General features: G+C 39.8%; 1 protein-coding gene and 1 non-coding gene across 8 annotated transcripts in view; one reads left to right on the forward strand and one right to left on the reverse strand.

Annotated features, from left to right (window-relative positions):
• UNC13B (unc-13 homolog B) overlaps positions 1-23,826 on the forward strand; it is a 167,980-nt gene that overhangs the window by 85,790 nt on the left and 58,364 nt on the right. For 5 of the 7 annotated variants that reach the window (XM_015239037.3, XM_031677251.2, XM_072959680.1 and 2 more), the window contains exon 10: positions 1,692-1,782. In XM_015239037.3, coding sequence (XP_015094523.1) covers positions 1,692-1,782 — 91 coding nt within the window. Of the gene's footprint in view, positions 1-1,691; positions 1,783-23,248; positions 23,745-23,826 lie in introns of those variants that run through there. The other 2 variants (XM_072959676.1, XM_072959677.1) reach the window with 1 other exon arrangement.
• On the reverse strand, positions 14,873-14,979 carry LOC140696238 (U6 spliceosomal RNA). The gene has a single exon (XR_012072394.1). It is a non-coding gene; the product is annotated as a U6 spliceosomal RNA (small nuclear RNA).

Raw genomic sequence — 23,826 nt, forward strand, 5'->3', positions numbered from 1 at the left:
AGAAGAAAGAATTAGTCTAGAAGCCAGATCTAACCCACCCTTCTGTCTCCCCAGGGCCTAGCAGTGTGCCTGGCAGTTGGTACCCATAAGAAGGAAAATTTAAAACTTGTCCTTTTAATAGTCATGTAATGAAGCTTAGTACAGAGTTTGAGTTGTTATTATTGAGCTAAGTTAGTCAGTAGAAGTGCTGATAGATTGGGGCAGAGCAGGGTTTCTCAGTCTTGGCCCTATTGACATTTTTAGTCAGATATGTCTTTGTTACGGGGAGCTCTTGCATGCACTGTGGGATGTTTAGTGGCATCCCTGGCCTCTGCACGCTAGATGCCTGTAAACCAAAAATGTCTCCAGATATTGCCAAATTTCCCCTGGGTGGCAAAACTGTTCCCAGTTGAAAACTTAATTCTCAAATTTCAAGGTCATAAAAGATGAGAGCAGTGAATGCTGATTATGAGGTAAAAGTTAGAGAATGGTTGGTGCCTCTATTCTACCACTTGAAGATAGAAACTTGTCTTCTCTTTGTTTTCCTGATTTTTAATCATCTTTGGTGGCTTATCTAGTAGACAAGACATCAGGCAGACTGAGTTCTGGACCAGCTTCTTTACTAGATTGATGACCCACTGAAAGATGGCTCTTTGTAGACCTTGGACTTTGAAGATGCTGTTGTATGGATAGAGTTCTTGGTCAAGCAGTGGAAGTGCCCTGCATAGACATTTGTCTTTGTCTACTGGCTCAGTCCTCTCAGATCCTAGCTGTGCAAGTGATGTCCAGGTCAGTTTCAGAAGTGCCCACAAATGTTTTAAAACAATTGACCCAGTTAGGTGGCATCAGAGACTAGCATATATTATATGTGTCTAGATGGTGGGTGCTTGTTTGCTCCCTTGGCAGTAGATCCCAATGGGAGGGAGGAGAAGCGTCATCACCAAGAATTAACCACTATTCCACAGTTAAGAACCTGGATGATGATATGCTCTAATACAGGGTAGTGTTCTGTCTCAAAGCTACTTTGTTATATTTATTGTTTGTTTCACTGAGGGTGTTCCTGAGGCAGCTCAAGTAACAAGATCACAGCAGGAAAAAGGCTCTGCTTCTCCTCCCCTTCTTTTATGAGAGAATTAGGTTTATTTATTTTTATTTTTTAACAGAGGTACAGGGGATTGCACCCAGGACCTCGTGCATGTCTGCTTTTTTTCTGATCACTGTTGCAGTCTAGGAATTGGTAAGCCTTCTAAAATACTTAGTGGAGCAGGAAGGGTTTGCAGGAGCAAAATTCTGCCTTAAGGATGCTATGTAGACCCTTCAAGGGAGGCTGTTAGTCTTGAGAGGTAGGATGGTAGGGTTACTCCACACCTCTCTGCATGGTTCCAATGCTAGACATTGACTGAGAGCCCTTGTCATTGCACCTAGTATCCTAATCCCTGACTGCCCCTATGAGCTGCCTCACTGGATGAGTGGGAAAGGGGGAAGAAAAAGAGGGAACAGATGAAAAGCTAAAAGGAGTTGTCATTTTTAGAGAGGAATTTTTTTCACATTGGATATTCAGGACTATACTGTTTTAGTGGCCTGAATCACTAGACAACTATGGGCATGAATACAAACCTTTTTAATTTTAGATATTCGGCAGTTTTGCCTTGAGCACTGTCATCTTGTGGTCTGGGCTTATTTTTAAGGAACACTTTTTACTTTATTACAAGTGTTCCCGAGGAGAGTGCATCTTCACCGTTTACCCAAGCCAGAGCACACTGGATCCGAGCAGTTACCAAGGTTCGACTCCAGCTGCAGGAGGTAAGAAATCTGTTCTGGTTCTAGCTGGGACAATTTTTCCTTTGAAACTGGGGGACATATGGTGCTGAAGAAGCAGTCAGTGATTAGTCATCTTACAACACGCTTCTGGGAATTCATAAGTAAGCTAGAGGCTTAAGAGATGGGGAGGTGGACTTTGGCTTCTTTCTATGCTGATTAATGGAAATCAAATAGACCTAGTGGGTTGAGAGCCTGAAGATAATATTAAATACTATTTTCAGTACCATTATCATGTATGAGACCACTTTATTTTGAGTTTAGGACAGGGGACTATTTCAAGACCTCTTAGAGTCAGTTGTTGTCTCCTTTGGCCAGCCAATTCAAGTACCACAGGCTGACCTTTACAGAGCCAGAAATTTTACTCAGAAATCTAGTGTTCAGAAATTTCTGTGGGCTTCCCTAATTTAAGGCCCAAAGCATCAACACTAATCAACATTAATATCTGAAACAATATAGAAAAGCAAAAATAGAAATCTTTTTTCATTTTCAGTGTTGGAAGTTTGAAGTGTCCTTATCTGTGTGTCAGGAGTCAGTCTTTAGGCAGAAAGGACATTTTTAAATGATGACAAGTGGCTATCAGTATTATAATAGTTGGCAGACATTAAAAATGCAAGCATGCTTACAAGTATAAACACACTTAAAAAGTAATTTACTTTGAAATAACTTCAAACTTACAGAAAAGTTGCCAACAAAACAACAGTATAAAGAACTCCCATATCCTCCTCACCAAGATGCTCCAGTTGTTGACATTTTACATTTGCTTCATCACCCTCCATCCTTTATGATTAATCTGTTTCTGAATGATTTGAGAGAAAGTTGGAAGTTTTGATGTTCTGTCACTCCTAAATACTCCTATTTGTGTTTACCAAAACACAAGGCTACTCTCTGATATAACCACAATGTAACTACCCAGATCAAGAAATCAACCACAACACTGTGATCAGTACCTCATGCAAATTTTGCCAACAGTCCCAACAATGTCTCTTTTCTGGTCTAGGATAAAATCCAGTCTGACATGTTGCACTTAGTAGTCATGTCTCTTAATCTCCTTTAATCTGGAATAACTCCTTAGTCCCTCTCATCTTGGACAGATAGTACAGGCCTTTTATTTTTTAGCATATTCTTCATTTTGGGTCCATCCAAGTGTTTCCTCATGTCCAGACTCAGGCCATACTTTCTTCACAGGCATTACACAAAAATGACGTTGAGCTCTTTTTAGTAAATTGCATCAGAAGAGTATATGTTGTATTGTCAACCTGCCCTACCCCTTGTAATGTTAACCTTAATCACCTAGTTAAATTTGTATCTGCCAGATTTCTCTACTGTACAGGCACCATTTTTCCTTTTGTAATTGGTAAGTGTTTTGTGGTGCAATACTCTGAGACTATGTCAATATCTTGTTCCTCTTCAAATCTCCACATACCAGCTGAATATCCATTGATTACTCCTGTCTGAATCTACTGCCACTAATGGTGGTTGCCAAATGTTAACTTTTCTATTTCTGTTACCAGAGAGTAGATTCTTGTCTCATCACTTAAAGAATTCAGAGATGAGACATGAAGGTCAAAAAAGTAAAGTGAAGATTTATTTTAAGTGATAGGATGCTCTCAAGGGGAGAGCAGGCAGACTCAGGTGAGTTCTGCCCTGAGTTTCTTTGGCAAGCTGGTTACATAGGTTGTAAAAGTGAATGGGCAGAATATTCATTGGAGAGGGAGGGGCTTGGGGTTATATTCCCTGATTTTTCATTCTAGCTCCAGCTTCCTGAGGGGAGGAGGGATTTTTGCCCTTTTTCAGTCTTGATTGGAAGTGTTATGGCATTGGTGCATGTCGGGTACTTTTTATCTGCAAGGCCAATCTTACTGTAATGAGGGCACAATGAGCGAAAGCTTACATTCTGACGCTGGAGATTGCAGCCTCTTCCCATCTTCCTTTGTTTGTCTCCCGGACACTTATCACCTCAAAATGTGTGGTTTCCTATCAGTCCAGAGGTTCCTTCTTTTCTTTGTCTGCCTAAGGACCCCCGTTGTTCACAAAATGTATGGCGTCCTACCATCTGGCCTGTGCGCCAACCCCTCTACCCCCTCATTTCTCTGTTCATATCTAGCTGTCTGCCTGCTCTAACATTTCCATTATCGTTTCTACATTCATTAGTTGGCATACAGTAGTAAGAAAGAGATTTTCCTTTTTCCTCATCAATTTTTTATTTCTAATTTTTCAGAAGTGTGTCGTAATTCTTATAAAGGAAAGTAATCTCCATGTAGAAGAAAAGTTCTGAATGAGAAAAACAAGAATATATTGGAGCAGTTTGCTATGACTTTTTCTTTTAAGAGGCAATTCAGAGTCTCTCAAAACGAATAGCTAAAAACAGTTGCCAAAGCTTAAAATCATTTAGAGAAAAGCATGGTTTATTTAAGAGTAACCAAGAACCATTGCAACTTAATGGAATATGAGAACAACAGTAAATATATTCTTAACACAGGTAATGTGATTGGAAGCTGATTGGATGTGGCCAAGAGGAGGAATATAAGCTAGAGTTTAAAGAAGGATCTGATAACAGTTTATGATAGAGGCTGAAGTACACTATTTATACTAGAGATGAGATTTGCTGGCAGATTCATTGAGGATATGAGGTAGTAAGAAGGATGGCACCGAGGATTTTTTTTCCTTGAGTAATTGAAAGTTCTACCTATCTGCCCTAAGATGCTAATTTTTGTTAGTTTCTTATTATAGAATTTCTTTATATATGAGTATAAGCAAGCAAATATGAATATAAACTCTACTCCCGCCCCCTCCCTTTTTTTCAATAAAAGATGGTATATTATACACGCTAGGAACATCTTGCTTTTTCACTTGGAGATCCTTCCATATTAGCTCTAAGAGAATTTTTTCTTTTTTTTTTAAACAACCGCATAATATTTCACTGTATGGATGTACTGCAAGTATGTAACTAGTCTTCTATTGATGTTCATTTTGCTGTTTGTGGTCATTTTCTAAAAGAAGCTATGTTTCAAAAGATTACCTTTTACATATGTCATTTTGCATGTGCGCAGGTATATCTGAGGGGACTTATGTTTATAATTTCAGTAAATATTGCCCTAAAACAAAAAAGATTTATTTTGCTCATACTATACTTGTCATTCTGTGTGGCAAGGAGTTCTGCTTTAAGTTATCTTCTCTGCAATCCAGGCTAAATATTTAGCCAGCTTCTAGGACATTGCCAGTATTTGTGGTAGATGGAAAGAAAAGATAACAAATGAAAGAGAATATAGCAAATTGCACTCTGGCTTTTACAGCTTCTGCCCAGGAGATACAGTATGTCACTTTTGCTCACATTTCCCTGGCTAAAGCAAATTATATAACCCTGTCTAACTTCAAGCGCATGGTATTGTATACCTTGAAATATATTGAGAAAGATATTTGTTAACAGCTTTTTTTTTTCCCCAACTTACACTCTTACTGATATGAGGGTGCTTTTTTTTTTCCCAAACCCACCAACAGAGTGACTTGTTAAACTTTTGGATTTTTGCTTATCTTCTAGGCAATGGTGTCCCAGTTGAGTTTAAATTTGCATATGTTGTTGTTGGTAAAGTTAAGCATGTTTTCGTATAAATAAAGGCTATTACTTTTCTCTGAACAGTCTATTTGTATTCTTTGCCTATTTTTTTCCTTTGAGGTTTTGATTACCAGGAGGTTTTTTTGTTTTTTCTTTTTGTTTGTTTTTGTTTTTTTTTTACTGTTTTAAGGAAGTTAATTCTTGCCTGTGGTATGAGTTGCCAATATTTTTTTCTCAATGTACCATTGATACTGGAAAAAAATGGGGTAGGAGAGGATGGCCATGTCCCAGGCCTTGGACAAGTCCCTGGGGCACATCCTGCTAAGTAAGGGTCCTTGGCGTTCTACAGGAAAGAACTCAAGAGCGAGCAGTAGTTGAGTAAAAGTAGATTTATTTAGAAAGGTGCGTACTCCATACATAGAGTGCGGGCTGTCTCTGAAAGCGAGGGAGCGAGAGGTCGCGAGGCATGGTGTTGCTAGGTTTTATGGTCTCGTATGTTTTTCTTATGGGTTTCATAGTTTTTGATAGCTTCATATACTAAAAGTGGGAGAATTCTTCCAACTACTTTGGGGAAGGGGCTGGGATTCCCAGGAATCAGGCCATTGCCCAGTTTTTGACCTTTTATGGTTAGCCCCTGAACTGTCATGGAAGTGCCATTTACCATGCTAATATATTACTATGAGCGTATAATGAAGTTCAAGGTCTACTGGAAGTCAAATCTCCTGCCGTCTTGGGCCTTGGGGTCTATTGGGAGTTGAATTTTCCACCATCTTGGTGCTAATTCTTATGTAATTCTTTTAATGGTTGTGCCCTCCCTCCTTCCCTCCTGTCTCAACCATTGAAATAAAGTTTTTTGACCTTAATGAGCCACATTTTCCTAAACCAGAAAATGGGGAGAAAAAATAGTACCTTTTTCTTAGGATTATAAATTATCTATTAAAACTATGATTTAAGAAGAAGAAATTTAAAAATACATGTATATATATACTTCAGTTACTCCACGGTGCCTTCATGATAAAATAAAACTATGATCTAGCTCATTGTGACTCACATTGTTATTCATGGACAAGGTCCAGTCCAGGAACTGTTTGGTTCTAGTCTTTGATGAAATAAATACTGAAGTTGAAAGTGAGCACTTAGAGGCAATTTGGATTGCCATGACATCAAGCACATGATTAGCGGCCTTGTCTCATTGAATAGGGTACAGATCAAAAATATCAGTCTGTGACATATTGTGAATAAAAAACCAGATCCTTCATAAAGAAGAATTTGGAAAGCACTGATACAGACCCTCTGTGCCTTTCCAGTCTTACTTCTTTCTGCTTCTTTGTCTAGTCAACACTTCCAACATAAAGATTTTTGTTTTTCAAAGTACTCGCTGTTTCCCATGCATGGAATACACTTTCTCTTTCTTCACCTAGCTAACTTTTCATTCACATCTTTAAAACCCCAATCAGGTGTCAGTTTTTTGGGTGAAACTTCCACGCGCTGTGCATACAGTTGTCCCCACAATATCCACAGTTTCACTTTCTCCAGTTTCGGTTACCTGCCGTCAGCCATGATCCAAAAATATTAAATGGAAAATTCTAGAAATAAACAACTCATAAGTTTTAAATTGCATGCTGTTCTGAGTAGTGTGATGAAGTCTTGTGTTTTTCTGCTCTATCCTGCCCTGGATATGAATCATCCCTTTGTCCAGCGTATCCCACCCATTAAGCACTTAGTAACCATCTCAGTTCAATATCATGATGCTTGTGATCAAGTAAGCCTTATTTTACTTAATAGTGGCCCCAAAGGGTAAGAGTAGTGATGCTGGTAATTCAAAGAGAAGCTGTATAGTGTTTCCTTTAAATGAAGTGGTAAAAGTTCTTGATTTAATAAGGAAAGGAAAAAAATCATATGCTGAGGTTGCTGAGATCTACAGTAAAAACGAATCTCCTTTCCCTGAAATTGCAAACAGGGAAAAAGAAAATTTGTGCTAGTTTTGCTGTCACACCTCAAACTGCAAAAGTTATGGCCACAGTGTGTGTGATGAGTGCTTAGTTAAAATGGAAAAAGCATTAAATTTTTACAATAAGATACTTTGAGAGAGAGGTCACATTCACTTAACTTTTATAACAGTATAGTTGACCCATTAACACGGGCTTGAACTGCATGGGTCCACTAACATGGATTTTTTAAAAACAAATACTGCAGTCCTTCACAATTTGTGGTTGGTTGAATCTGCAGATGCAGAACCTTGGATATGGAGGGCCAACTATGGGACTTGAACATCCATGGATTTTGGTATCCATGGCGGGTCCTGGAACCAACCCTCCACGAATATTGAGGGACAGCTGTATTGTTATAATTGTTCTATCTTATTAATTATTGTTGTTGATCTCTTACTATGCCTAATTTATAAGTTAAACTTTATCATACGTATTTATATATACAGGCATCCACTGGGGGTCTTGGAACAAATCCCCTCTGGATAAGGGGAGACTACTGTACTTTTGCTAAACTGACATTTACTGTGATGTAATGGGGTTACTTGTTTTCTGTTACATCTTTTCTGTGTACTTGTAAGATCCTTGAATGCCAGGGCTGTGCTATTTATTGGTGTTCTAGAGCCCAATATAGAACCTGGCAGAGTGTTTAGCCAATCTTTCATGGATGCTTAAGTAGCCAGAAAAGCCCATTAGCATTTCTACGGAAGTCTCCATGTACTTCTTTATCTTCTCTTAATTAATCCTTTAAAGTTTTTTTTCCAAGGCCTAGCACCTAAAGCCAATAACAGTAAAATGTTAACATTGTGTTGTATAATTTTTATATACATTAATATAAAGTTACTCAGTTTGGTCCATACTATGTGTGGTCTTAAAATTTTTCTGACTAGGTGTTTTTTTGAGCTTTATTCTGGGTTATTAAATATTTTTTAAAAGCATGCTTTAATGATTATTAATAGGTTATAATATTCTATCATGTGGTTGTTCTTTAACAATTCCTCTTGTTTCTTTACTTTTACAAATAATGCTGTGATAAGCAACATTATGCATAAGTCTGTTTTCATTTCTGATTATTTCTTCATTTTCTAAAAGCAGATTCAAATAAATTGCTGAGTTTAAAAGTGTATACATTTTAAATGCTTGGGATAAACTTCTACATGTGTTTTCAGAAAGGTTTTTCCAGTTTGTACTTTTAGTATTTGAATGTGCCATACCAACATTGAGTATTACTATTTAGAAAATTTTTGCTAATTTGGCAGAAGAAGAATGGTATCCTATTGTTTTAATTTGCATTTCTTTGATTATTTGTGATTTAAATGTTTCCCATAAGTTATAGGTCATTTATACGTCTTTAACTGATAGTGCATTCAGTTGGCTTTGAGGAATTGCCATATGAGCCTAGCTACCCTTATGCCATTCCTGTAAAATTGTCAGCAACTTGAGGAAAGAGGTCATATAGGTCATCTCAGATTCTGGGCTGGCTGAGTACCTGGCCATATGTCCTTAATAAGTGTTTGACATTGCTAATGCTGATGAGGCAGTAATGTTGGTAATGTGGGTGGAATGGATGTGAATCTGTACCTTATTTGGCTTAGCTGCAGAAAAATCTGGGGGAGGAGGTGAGACTTTTTAGCTCTAGAAACAGAGACTGCGGTGGCAGCAGGTGGGTGGGTGTTCCAGGTGGAAGGGACAGTGAAGGAGAAGGCATGGAGGTAGGCCATGAGGAAGCCTTGACAGAAGCTCTTGGGTTGCTAAAGAAGGCTGACAGAGAAGAGAGTTAGTAAGCAAAAGTAGAACTGAGCAAATAGATTAGAAAGTGCGTGTTTAAATGGCGCCATCCCAGGAGATCCAAGATTGCAGCCAGTCCCTCTGAGAGATGGATCAGCATTTTCTCAAGGAAGATAGTTAAGACAGGGAACAAATAGACTGTCTCCTGTAAAGTTCTGTTCTTACTTGTGACTCTCTCCCAAGCAAAGAGACTTCCTTCGTGTCCTATTATTGAAACCCTAAAAAAGGAATTCCCCTGGGGAAAATAATAAAGTTCAAGCCCTTGAAGACCCCATCTCTTAGGCCTAGTTGCACCAGGAAAGCACTCTTGGTATAACTTTAAACTCCAGGATTTTGCTCTGGTCGTGGTTGCCTACCTTAACTCCTACTACCTCAGCTCTTTGTCCTCATGGAGACCACATTTATCCCTACCTTTTCTCACAGTCTCTCAGCCTTCTCTCTAACCATTGCTACTTTAACACTTATAAAACAAAAACTAAAACTAAAGAATGTTTTGAATAAGTAATTGTAAAAATAAAAAAAAAATACAATAAGGATATGTATAATGCAAATTTCCCTCCTCCTTCAGACTTCCAGGCCTGTAATCCCCATCTCCCTCATCTCATTGTTATCTGTGTCTTACAAATCGATGCAGAGATAATCTGTGCATTTATAAGCATGTACGTGTGTTTATCACACACACTGTCCTTCACCTTTTGTTCATTTACTGCTTTATCTCAGAGATTTTTCCTTCTTACCACAAATAGAGCTACTGCATTTTAAAAATAGCTGCATAGTATTTTTTTCTGTGGCTGTATTATAATTTGTATACGCTGTTCTTTATTGGTAGATCTTTGTTTCTGATATTTTGCTATTACAGCAGTGTTGCAGTATGAATCCTGTAGTAAGCCTGAATACTTCCAGATCTCTCTTGACCACAGCTTTTAGCATCCCTCTTAAACTTTATGGTAAGCCCTGCCCAAGAACAGGCCCTACTACTGCATCACAAACAAAGGAGACTTCTGTTGGACAAGGGCTGCTCCCAACAGGCCTCTTCTGTCCTTTGGCAAACTGTGGAGTCCTTACCTGATATCTGAGACTGATAGCTGATAACTTCTCTACTGACTGAAGCCCTTTTGTGGGGAAACTGTGCCTTTTTTTTTTTTAATGCCCCATGTATTACTGGATTAGGTGTGAGGCTTGGTTTTCTCTAGCTCTCTCTGCCACTTTGAGGTCATTACTAGATCCTCACATAATCTGTTTTCATATCCACATTCGTTGTTGCAATTAGGTCCCAAGTTTTGCATAACTCCCCATTCATTCATTGAAAATTTTAGTATATGCGTCAGAGTTTTCCTTCTAATCTCAGCTACCACTGTAGTTGTCATCGCCGTCATCATCACAGTAACCACATTATTGAATACTGTTACTGTAAGTGCTTTACATGCATTACCAATATGAATTTCTACAAGAATTCTATGAATTATGCTTTTGTTATTAGACCCATTTTATACATGATAAAACTGAGGTTTAGAAAGATAGAAACTTATCCAGGATCACCTAGCTGGGAAGAGTTAGAACCAAATTCAAATCTAGACCTACTTCACTCCAGAGCCTATGTTTTTGGCACTACAGGGCTCCAGTTTCTAGAACTGTTAATAGATTCTTTGTCATATGATAGTTTCATGATCAAAAAGTTTGGAAAACATTGAGTTCTAGTAGAGTGTAACACCAACAGATTGCTTTATTGAAGGATTTCTCAGAACTTGAATATAGTTAGGCTTATTGTGATTCTTCAAGAAGGGGATAATATAATTCACGGTTATCACAAACCTTTTTGACCATGAAACTCTATTTTGGAGATCCTGCAGGACTCATTTTCCAAGGAATATACTTGGGGAAAGTCTGTCTCAGATTATTTCATTGTCATTTCATTAAAACTACGTCAGTCTTTGAGCTCATAGCTACCTAATCCAGTGGTTGTTTTTAAGTCTTTATCTTATTGGACTTTGCTGCAGTATTTGACACTCCTGCACACTTCTTCCTGTTTTTATGTTTATGAAACCATCCCCAATATTTATCTTCTCTGATCTCTCTTCGGTTGCCCTTTTCTGATTCATCTCTGCTTACTTGTTAAATGTTCGTCTTTTGAGGGTTCTTTCCTCAGTCCTATTTCAGACAACTATACATTCTTTTTAAGAAACTCATTCATTATGTCACTTTATAACCACTACTCATATGTAGATTGCTCTTTTGTCTGTATGTCTGGCCCAGACCTCCGTCCTGAACTCTAGACCTGTATTTCTAGCTACTTCTTGTACACTCAATTCTCCCGTTAACATCCCAAATTCAGCTCGTTCTAACCAAAAGACATCATTTCTCAAAACCTGTTTTGTGTCCTGTATTCTGTTCCTGTGCTCCCTAAACTAACGCTGAACCCACTAAACGTGATTGGGCTCTTGAGAAGTAAGAGAAAGCAAAGCCATCCTTTCTATTATGTAGGAGAATTAGTATCATGAGTTTCCCTTATCTTTAAAGGGAGGGAAGGATAAGGTATCTGTCTTACATACATAATAGGCACTCTGTAAATATCCTGTTGACAGGATGAATGAAAAGGATTTTGAGTAGAGAATCTAGTCCCTTTTCATTCTGGGCAGTTATTTTGTGGAACAGAATGAGGAGGGTTCTCTTGCCTAAAAAAGTCTCTGAAAAAGGAGAGGTCATATCCATACTTGCTTGTGGTCATTTTGGATTGAGAAATGTTTCTATAATCCTTAAGTTTCATCTTTCCAGCCACCAATAGCTATGGCTTCTCCCTCCCCTTAACACAAAGCTTGCTTCTTTTTCCTCTCGCTGTTCTAGGATGAAATAGAGACAAAGATACTTTGCATTGTATACTCTTGCAGCCTCCTCATCCAGTCCTACTTCCACACCATTTCCTCTCAGTGGACTGAAAAGGGAAAGGGTATCTTGTTCCCCACCCCTCCTTTTTTTTTTTGAAGGCAAAAAATATCTTTTTAATTGAGATATATAATTTATATAACATAAAACTTACCATTTTAAATCTTGATCTTGGACTTCTAGCTTCCAGAATTGTTAGAATAAATTTCTGTTTCTCAAACCACTCAGGCCATTGTATTATGTTATGGTAGCCCTAGCAAAGTAATACTTTTCAGGGCAGAAGGGGAAGAAGATGGCACAGAAGCTTCAGTGTTCCTCACATGTGAGTCTTTTTTTCCTGAGGTCTAGTTGGTGGGAAATATGTTCTCGAGGCTGGTATTTATGGGCTCATTCATGATATCCAGTGAATTTTGTCTTTATTTATTCTTATTCCTATTATTAATAACATTTAGGACTAAACTAGCAACAGAAAGATCTGAGTCCTTGCAGTAGCTTAGTCTTAAAATCGGAGGGAACTTAAACAAAGTATTTCCTATTTCTTAGTCTCCTCAGCTATAAAATTAGGGATAATAACTGTCTCCTCTCACAGAGTTTTGGTGAGATCATAGAACAATGCATTTTTGACGGCAAAGCTTTATAAACAATTGCTTTAGAGTCACCAATGGGCCTCCTATTACTTCTCAGAATTGTTAATTTTCAGGGCTCCCTGTGCTGTACAATATGTCATTGTTGCTTATCTATTTTATACATAGTAGTTTGTATCTCTCAATCTCATGCGGCTGTCTTGCCCCTCCTCTTTCCCTTTTCTCATTGTAATCACTAGTTTGTTTCCTATATCTGTGAGTTTGTTTCTTTTTTGCTGTATATATATATATATGGCCTTCCTACAGTGGCCTGAGTGACCTGCCAGAGGTGTTGTTGAGCACAGCTGGAGCCTTTGCTGCTGAATGGGAACCCAGTGAAACTGCTTCTAGTCGTTAAAGTGGCAAGGAACCAGTGCCATAGGATTTCAGGCCTTTGCAGGGATCTAGACTCCCAGGTGGCGTGGGGTTCCTAGAGTAACTTGCTGTGTGCATCACTCAGATGAGGTCATCTATATATACTGGTGCTTCTCTGGGGCCCGCAAGAAAAAAGCCGCATTGCTTTTGTGTACTTGTCAGGAGGAATGCTTAACGTTACTTAGGTGTTTTTCCCCTCTGAAATATTCTGGACACATTTATGACCTGGAGCTGGATGTTTATCAGTGATTGATCTTCTATAAACTTTAGATCTGGTTCTAGGCTGTGACTGAACCTTATAAATTGTAAGACATTACATCTAGGATTGGGATTTGGGGCACCTTATTTGAAGGGGTAGAGTTTGGTGCAGATTTCTGAGGGGCATATCGGAACATCTTTGAGGAATGCCATGATAGCATTAGCCTACCTAGAGTCAGAAGAGTGTGTCAGATACAGCAGGCCTCAGCTCTAGCTGGCAGTATTTTCTGAACACAATGTCAATAAATGGAGGTACTTTGTAAACTCTTTTGGAATAAGTCTGATTGATACTTCTGTTCAAAATTACTTGCTTTCAAATAATAAGCCCATCTTAATTTCTACAACTTTCTCTGACTCCTGCTGCTTCTGTGACCATCCAACCAATGGGAACATTTGATACTGTCTGGGAAGGAATTCTTCGTCTGTGAGAGAAAATCCTTTTGCCAGAGTTTACCCAAAGGAAGCAGTTAATATAATTATTACACTTTAAATCAAGCCAACTAATAAGAGGGTACCACACTGGGTGCTGTTGGTGCTATTTGTAAGACATTTTCTTATCATTTAGAAGCTTATAGGCCAGAGATATAGTTAGATAGAAATAATTAACAGTTAAATATTTAACATACTTTTTCCTAACACTTTCCTCAGTTCTTATTCGCATTTTTCTTTGCAACAGTCCTTAGTGTTTTTTGAAACACTCTACTTGTAGTTTCTGATTTTCTTAGGTTCTTCCAATTCTTTTTCTATGTTTCTTACTTTGCCTATCTTCTTTCCTGTCTGACTTTGTCTCTTCTTTCTATAGTCTTCCCCATGGCATCTCATTTAATCTCAAATCTGCATCTCCTTAGCTTCTAATCTGGAGTCATTAATTGATCAACTACTGTATGGTTGGTACTATGCTTGATCCTGGCTTCTGTGCTAGGCAGCCAGCAGACTTCCAACTAGCCTTTCTAAGCAGGTGATTCCCAAATCTATACTTCTGAACCTCCCTTTTGTTCTTAGGTTCTAGTCTTCATATCTAGTTATCTACTAGTTATTCTCACTGCAGTTTCCCAGTGTTTGAAAGTTCCCTCTTGGGCCTGTTCTTCTTCCTTTGTTCTCTGTTTGTGTTAAAATCACCCTTGTTCTGCTAGTCACCCACTCAAAATTATGGTGTCATTCTTCCTTCTCTCTTGCCTCCCACATTGGATTACTTGCCAGATCTGGTTCTTTTTCTCTCTACGATTTATCAGACTCTTCTCTGTTCTCCTTGGCATTCAGGTCTTCTTTACTTCTTAGACAGGAATATTAGTCTTCCAGTGGTTTCCTTGCTTTTATTTATTTTTCTTGGAATCCACCACCAGATTTATCTTCCTAAAACATCACTAGTCATGGCTACCACTTATACTCAGGGCTCAGTTTAGATGCCACATCCTTTGAAGCCTTCCCCAAAGTCCCCAAGTAGAGTTTAGATACTCATTTTTCTATCTTTCTATAGCATTTCATATACAGCCAAAGTTGGTATTTATCATACTGTCCTGGAATTGTATGAGCATTTGCCCTCAAGATTATGTGTTTCTTAAAAGAATATCTACTGTAGATTCCTTTTTTTTTTCTTTTTTTTTTTTAAAAATATGGAACGTTTCACGAATTTGCGTGTCATCCTTGCGCAGGGGCCATGCTAATCTTCTCTGTATAGTTCCAATTTTAGTATATGTGCTGCCGAAGCGAGCACTGTAGATTCCTTTTATATTAAATTCAGAAATAGGCAAAAGTAACCTGTGGTGTCAGACTTTAGGATAGTGATTATTGTTGGGTGGCAGGGTAGGTAGTGATTAGGTATGAGCACAGTGGGGCTTCTGGAGTTCTGATGATCTGTTCTTGATTTGAATTCTGTTTACACTGATGTAGTTTTGATTTGTACACATTTCTGTATATAATAATTCAATAAAAAATTTAAATAAAAGCTAAATGAAAAGGGCATGGAAATACAGAATAAGGACTGTGTTGTTTAAGTTTATATCCCTGATGCATGGTATCCAGCAAGTCTTAACAGATATGTGAGTGAATGAGTGAAAGTTTTTCCTCAAAAAAACATTAAGTTCTTTTTCCATTGGTAGTTAAATTATGTCTGAACTTTTTAGCCTGACATCCATGACCACCCATGACTTGGCCCAATCTGATTTACTCACCTTTGTTAACCCAGAGGCCAGATTATAGAATTGAAAGAATTTGGGCCTTGGAATCAGCAAGTGCCTGAGTTTGAAATCTGGCTCCACCACATACCAGCTGTAACCTTAGGCTTAGGCAAGTCACCCAGTCTCTTAGAAACATAGTTTTCTCATCTCTGAATTGAATATCATTTGCCTCAGTGGATAGATATGGATTAAGTAAGATAATATATAGAGAGCAGGGCCTGGCATGTTGTTAGCATTCAGCATATGTTAGTTTCCCTTCCTTTCCAACATCACACCTTCGTTTTTGTCCTTTTCATATCTTTGCTCATCCTGTATTCTGTGCCTTGAATGCCTTTTCTTCTTGTCAGTTTCCACATATCCAAATATTATTCACCCTTCAGGGTCAAGCTCAGATATATCCCCTCTTTCACAGAGCCTTCCCTGATTTTCATCCAAACCAGCACCTTGAAAGATGGAAATATTTTCTTACACATTCTCATATATTTCACCAGTGTCTCTTATAATACATATTAGTCACTCATGCTAACGTTTAGAATTTGCCAAAGGCTGCCCTCTCACTCCAGACCCAAAGAATAGCCACTGTAATTGGGCTGTCAGTTGGAAGAAACTGGGGCATGAAAACACAGGTTGAGAAAACTGCTTTGGGCTTTTGATATTCTTTTTGGTACCTCCTTTTGCACTAGGAGAAATTCAGGTGTCTAGTCAAAGATATGGACCCAGAAGCAAGGGGTCAAGTTGCAAACTATTTGACTTATCTTTTGAATTGGTTTTCTGTTAAAGATGTCTTTATGGCCCAGCCTGGTTTACCAAGATAGGAGGCCTTGCAGGAGTTTGAATCTGAAGTCTTAGGAATTAAGAGTGGAGTATCTTCTCTGTCTCATGTGTCTTGGGGACCTAGTAGATGTAGATAGAAAAACAAAGCTGAGGGATTCAGAGATCCTATTCTTGGCCATTATTTTCTTGTTACTTCTGCTTTCTACTTGCATTCTCCTTGCACATATATGGACTTTAGCTCCTTTGCTAGATTGCACTTAAGGTCAGTAACTGATTACTGTGTCCCTAACACAACTTCTGATACTTAGACATTAAGTATATAAAAGTATATAAGTATACTTTTATACTTATAAAAGTATAAAGTAGTATTATAAGCCAAAAGTAATTGGTTGCGAAAAAAGTGATTATAGCGAAAAATAATTGCCATAGGACTTTAACGTAAGGAGCAAGCCCTTTGAGTTAAGATGGTCAGAGAAGTCTTGTCAGAGGAATTCCCAGAGGGTACTAAGACAATAATTGTTCTTATGTATCAGGAGCTGTCCAAGAAATAAAATAATGAGCTTAGAAAGATGGAAATCAAGAGATAACTTGCTTCCTGTGTTTACGTATGTCATGAGGGAGATCCACGACTCCTTGTTAGTGGCAAGTTGTGTTCTTTCTGTAGACAATGCAGCAGAGATTTACCACCGTTCCAAAATAGGCGCATCAAGAAGTACAGTCATAATGTACAAAATAAGACATCTTGAAGCCAAAGGGAAGAGGTAAGTTATAGCAAATAATCTTCCCCAGTTCCATAGGCTGCTGCTTCCCTTTGCTGGTTGTCATCTTTGAGCATGCTAGGGAAATGTTTTTATTTGGTCCACACCTGAGGACATTTAAACATAAATAGCCAGAGATGACAAGTTAGGAAGGGCATTCTAGATGAAAACCAACATCCTGGAGCATTTCTTACGACAGGTGAGATAAAAAACTGTTGACTGGTTTCTCTCTAAAAGTCTTCCTTTTTGGCTTTGGTAGTATCTCCCCCTCCAAGTCCTTTTCTAATTTCTGACAGCTCCATCTTTTGTTTCTGTTACTGTATTTCTTTTCCTCTGCTCTCCCCTTAAAACTTGGTGATTCCCAGGGCTCTGTTTTCCACTTCATTCTCTTCTCTTGATAATCTCACCCATGTTTTTACCCATACACTGATAAATCCCAGATCCCAAATTCCTCTCTCTACCTCAGTCTTCTTTCACAAGCTCCAGACTCATATCTAGGTGCCTATGGATATTGTCACCAGAATTTTCATAGGCACTTGAAGCAGTATGTTCAAAATGTGCTTATTGTCTCTTCTTTCTCCTTCACCTCATCTTCTGTATGTCCTTTGTTAGTAAATGGCACTATCAATCACTCAGGCACAAGATCTAACACTCCTCGTAATATGGGTATAACAATGCTCCATATCATAGCATTTCTCCTATTAGATTATGAACTCCCTAAAGGCAAGGAGTATATTTTTTCATCAAGCCTGGTATTACACATAGGTACCTAGTAGGTATTAATTTGACTATTTATTTTAAAAATTTGGGAGCAGAATTATATTAGTAATGTTCAAAAGCACTGCATTAGTTTGTTAGGGCTGTCATGGCTAAGTAGCCACATATCGGGTGGGTTACACCACGGAAATTGATTATCTTATTGTTCTGGAGGCTAGAAGTCCAAAATCAAGCAGGATTAGCCCCTTCTGAGGGCTGTGAGAGAGGAGTCTGTTCCAGTCCTCTCTTCATGGTTTGTAGATGGTCATCTTCTCCTGTATCTCTTCATATTGTCTTTCCTCTATACCTATTTCTTTATCCAAATTTACCTTTTTATAAGGATACCAGTCATATTGGATAGGGCCTACCTTAATGACCTCATTTTAACTTGATTACCTCTGTAAAGACCCTGTCTCCAAGCAAGGTCACCGTCTGAGGTACTGAGGATTAGTACTTCAACATATGGATTTTGGGGGAACACAGTCCAACCTATAACAGATACCAAGTTTTTGTTTTTGTTTTACTGTTTTTGTTCCAAGTCTTGTTTTCTGATAGGCACCTGATCAAGTTTTTAACCTCCTTACTGTACTAGTTTTTACTCTCTGATAGCACTCTAGACAGTGCCATATGGAAGTAGAAAGCATGGGATGGCACATTCAGTGGGTGACCAAACTTAGGGAATTGGAAAGCTTTAGATCCCTCTAGACAGGGACAGTTCAAGAGAGAACTCTGATAATGGACTGAGGAGCATGGGCTTTTTCCTGAGAGCCGTCGCAGAAGGATTTTAAGAAAATGAGTGCCAAAAAAACCTATCTACATTTTAGAATCATCCCTCTCATAAATTGTTAAGAATGGATTGGGAGTAGGGAGGGGTGAGAAGGAGGTGGTTGTGGAGGAAGGGAGACTAGGGAGGATGAATATTATGCAACAACTCAAGTGAGAAATGATACAAGCCTAGGCTAAAGGCTGTAGAAAAAGGGGCAGATTTTATAGGTGGGAAGGTAAAATAGATTAGACTTGGTGACATGTGATAAGGGGATAAAGGGTTTTGCATGAGTTTCTGTCACTGGGTGGAGAATTAGAATATAGGGGTTCCAAGGATCTTGTGTCTGAGCAGCGGGGTCATCTCTGTGTGTGATTGGTGTGGGCGAACTGGCAGCCTGAGGCTCCAGTGCCAAAAACAGTCTTTCCCTTTGTGTTCTTTGCTTTCAGGCTAAATCTAGCTCTTTCTCCTGACTCACCTGGTTGAGTATTCCCTTTCTCCCCTATACTTCCCTGTTAATCTGTCAGAGACCCCACACTAAGATTGTGTCTCCCTTAAATCTTCTCTTCCCCCTTTGAACAATAGCTAGTTTCCTATAACTCAGTGCCTCATACTGTATTTTTGAATATATATAGAATTTTACAGAAAGTCTTTGGGGTCCCTTCATTGAGTCCCAAGACACTTGAGATTTGTGTGTTGGCTAGGGACATATTTTGAAAAGCTTTTGAAAGTCTTACACCAAAAGAATTTTCCAGAATTGGGTTCACCTTAAGGTATATCTCAGAACAAGCCACAGAAAACTGAAGTTATTATCTGATTAATAGTAAGCCAGTTAGAACGTAGGCTCTTTTTAGTACAAGAGGTTCACTTCCCTATGAAATTTTAAATCTGGGATTCCCATTAGAGAATCCCCTTGGCTTCCTTGGGGTATAGAGATTGGGGCAGGGCCAGTGCACTTTGTGGATTAGACTGGGATATACATAAGCAGATACTAGTTCAGGACCAGCCTTAGGCCTAAATATGGGAGCTGTGACTTTTATGCAAGAGGGCAGTAGACATGTAAACTGCTTTGGTTATGAGTTTTTGATCATTTGCTTCTGGAATGGAAATGAGGCCACATCCTTTGGAGATATAGGCTAGAAATGTAACCATTTAGCCAGGGAGTCCTGAGGAATTTATCAGCTATTTATGTTGAAGTTCTTGCTAATCAGGGATGGTGCTTGACCTGATTGTAGAGCTGAAATTTGTCAGCAGTTTGTGACTCCTCAGGCCTGCCTTGCAGCTTGTCAAGTCTCATTTAGGCTGTGTAGCAGCTGTGTCTTAGCACATCAGTAAAGTTGTCGCATCTCTGCCAGGTTCCTCATTCCCCTAGAGGGGCATGTTCCTGAGGGAAGAAGGAGAACCATCTCCCATTGCCCATCATTCTCTGCTGCATGTATTTTCTCAGTAGTTTATACAGAACATAATTTTATAGGAGGAAAAAAGAAGACTTTTCTCTACCACCAGAACAAACCATTTTCTTCATGAAACAGATCCCAGCTGTGTGACCACATACCAGCCTCTTGTTGCTTCTGGCTTTACTTAGTGGTAGAGAAGGAAGAGTCACAAGCTTACTTCTGTGTAAGTCAAACTTGGGTTCTACTTATCCTTTACACCCTGCATGTGTAAATCACTGGGAGTGTGTTATCACTGGGAGATGAGGTAGGTCCTGACCCAGCTGCTCTGGAGTGACACCTGAAAAGGCAGGCCAGGTTTGGAGCAGGCACACTCTTTGCTTTGACCAGTTGTATCTGTCTCCAGAGAGACTTAGACTAGTTTGTATGAGAGGGGAGAATTGTAGTTGGTGAGCCCCTTCTCCGGTATCCTTGTGACACCACTTAGAACACTTTAGCTGAAGATGAATTTTGTGCACCAGGTGGTCTTCTGACTAACCCACCCATTCAGTTCCCCTTTAGAGCTCCTGCAGTGCTGAACCTTCCCACAACTCTGCGTGAGTGTCAGTGTCTCATGTTGAATTTCCATCTTGACTCATCTGTCTCTAGGCGAAGATCCCTGCAAGGATTTAAATTGGGAACCAGACCTTGAGAATGTCTGTTCAGAGCATTTCACAGCTTCTGGATAAATGCCTTTTCCTTCTTAACCCAATCTGTTTTTCTAATTATGCCCGACTAGCTCTTGAACAGCCCTGCTTTAAGGACGCTTCCCAGCTAAGGTGGGTGCTTGTTGTGCTATTTCTTACCTCTAAAATGCACCCCTATCATTTTAGCCAGCCCAGGATTCCCAAAAGACAGATCCACTGTGACAAGGGGGCTGCAATGTTATTTACATGGCTTAGGAAACAGAAATTGCATGTCTATCCTAAAAGGCTAGTCCCCTAAGGAGGTCTGATTATCCTTTGGTCATATGATGTCTAGCACTCTCTGGGCTCTGTTGAATGGCGACAGAAGGAACCCTGCTCTTTTACTGAGTTTACAGTAACTGCTATTTACTGCTTTCCCACTTGTTCTACTTCTTTCTTTCACTAAGACATAGGAAGGTGGAAAGATACAAAGGTAATTTATGGTCAAAGCCATATGAGCACTCCTTGGGAAGTCTGAAGACTAGAACTATAGATAGCAGATTTATTGTGCCTCTAGTCCTAAACATGTTTTCTCTTGTTTGCGTCTTTGTTTTTCTGGAAAACCCAAGGTGCTTAGGAGATGATCTGAATGTGTTTGAGTGGGGAGACGGACAAGACAGGGTCACATTAGCCACAGGTCTAGAGGCACTGGTGGATGAGGCAGGAAGAAGTAGGTTCTTTAGGTGGTATCCTATCTCTGAAGATCCTTCCCAGTCTTGAGAATTTGGGCTTCTCAGTCTAGAAAGCTCTGACCTAAACATGGTCATGACAGCCACTGCTCTGAGCTCTTTATGAGTGGCTGCAGAGGTGGGGTCGGGTGGGGGTTGAGGGGGGTTCTGATTAATCAGTTGCACCCATATTTCTTGTTTTAAAATCTTTACCTGCTTCTCCTGGAGGAAATATGGGGAGCTCCACAGTAAATTTGCTATGACTTCCACTGAAATTTGACAGTTTTCAGGATTTTTTCCCCTTCTGTATTTAGATGTGTGGTTATGGTTGTGCTGTCAGCCCTTATCTCTTCTGTCATCCAGCCAGCTCCCCACTGGGTTAGGAGGTATTTGCTCTGCTGTCAGTGTTGGCTGCATAATGAGGTGGATGGTTAAGAAATGGGTTGTGTAGTGTCTCTTGGAATCTAAATTTTCTTCCTTGGTTGAGGGGGAAGCAGTGTTATTGGAAGAAGTCTGTAGGGAGGCAAATGTTGGCTCTGGAATCAACACTTTCTCCTTAGGATCTTGGATAAGCCAAGGAAATCACTCTTAATTTAAAAGCTTGTTTTATCTACCATATAGGGCTGCCTATTCTGCGATGACAGATTCTAGGGTGGCCCCCATAGACTGACTACCTGATTCCTGGCTAACAGGCCGTTTTCTGTTGTACACTGTCGTAAGGAATGTTGCAGGCCAGCAGAAGTAGCAAGGTTTGAGAGCTTGGTTTGGGCATGATGAGTGGATCAAACTTGCCTACCTGATGTTAGCCTGAGGGGGTGGGGTAAGGGCTGCTTATCTCAATGGATTGAGCTCAGAGGAGGTAGAATAGGAATGGGCTTCACTGGATTGTTAATTGCTGATTGAAGCCCTGTATTGAGAAGAATTCTGAGGTTCTCTAGGCCCAAACAGTGTTTTTCCTGTCCTGTGATTGCAGAGTAGAAAGAGATATCATATATTTCATGTTTTTGGTGTTTTATACTCCAGGGTTTCAAAGGTTCCTGGCTTATGTTTGGCTTTATGTTGCAGTGAACAACTTGAGCGCTTTTTGAAGATACACACATTTAATTTCCTGATGAGTCTTAACTAGAATTATTGAATTATTTGGAGTTAGGGCCACATGAGAGTCGCCTGACTAGTCTCCAGGGAGATGGGGCTATAGCTGGCAAAGAAGGACTCGGAAATTTGGGACTATGAAACCAGGATTCTGACAAGGTTCAGCTTAGGTCAATGTGGTATCACTTTAGGTTACTTAGTTCCTAATTCTGGGTCCTAAATTTTGAAGTAGAGGGTCTACCTCAGCCCACCCAACTTCCCCTACATCTGTCTAATCATTGCCTTGGCATAGCCTAAGGGCTTTCTTGTTTTCTGGTTGATTTTCTTGCTGTGGCTCTTCAGGAAAACTGGACCAGGTACCTACTCTGAGAACGTGGTGTTATTTGATGTTAACTGCACTTGGACACTTTATCTGTTCTCCAGCCTTGCCAGATGCAGACAGCAGATTATATAGACACAACCCAAACAAACCGAAAAGCAACAAACAAAAAAACCTTAGAGCTTATCTCAGTAGAAGGGAAGACGCCCTTTGTATTGTGCTCTGACATTTGTGTTGTCTTCCCTCTGAGACTGGGAGTGCCTCACAGTATAGGGCTCTGCCTTATGTATGTCTCTTTATATCCTATAGCCCAGACAAGAGAGAAGTGGATAGGCAGAGGAAAAGGAAGGAGGGGGAGAAGAAAGAGGGGAAGGAATGGGGGAGGGGAGAGAGTAAGATCTATATTTAGGGAGAGGGAGAGACACCAAGGGTGTGTGAGTGAGCTTGCTGGCGAGATCTGTGTGTGCGTGAGTGTGCTGGGAAAGGGGGTGTGTGCACCAGGAACGTGTGAGGAGGGCTGGTGCCCTATGGGAGGTTGCAGGCAGGAAGCAGCTGGAGAGGAGGAGGAGCAGCAGCGGGAGCAGTAGCTACCCTGCTTTCTTTCTCAGTCTCAAAGCCCGGAATCGATTGAGTTAGAATTCCACGTCCAGTTGAAGTTTGGCTGCTATTACCTTCGGCAGGCTGGTCGTCAGAATCCCCCTCAGCAGAGAGATGTGGACCAGATTGGATTCCTAGATTTGCAGGCAGCAAGACTCCTGCCCAGCCCTTCAGTGAGGGGATTTCTCTGCCGGGCTTTGTTCCTATCATCAACTTTGCACCCTGGAGCCAGCCAGCTGAGAATAATAGCTCCTTGGCTCTGCTTGTCGCTTGGGCAAGCAGCTGTGCTGTGGCTTAGAAAGTTCATCCTGTGGCTTCTCTGTCAAACCAAGGAGTGCTTCTGAATGGATTTCCTTTTAAAGACAGCACTTGAATTCTAAAACTTGAGAATTTGTGGTTTTAATGTGTTTTTTTTCTTTTTATTTCCTTAACTCTTATTTTGATTGCAGCAGCAAGGTAAGTGTTATTGAGTGTATGACTGACTCTGAACGACAAGCAGGGACAAAAGCAAAGCATTTGTGGGTGGAATATGGAGCAG

Source organism: Vicugna pacos, chromosome 4, assembly GCF_048564905.1.
Source record: "Vicugna pacos chromosome 4, VicPac4, whole genome shotgun sequence".
NCBI lineage: Eukaryota > Metazoa > Chordata > Mammalia > Artiodactyla > Camelidae > Vicugna > Vicugna pacos.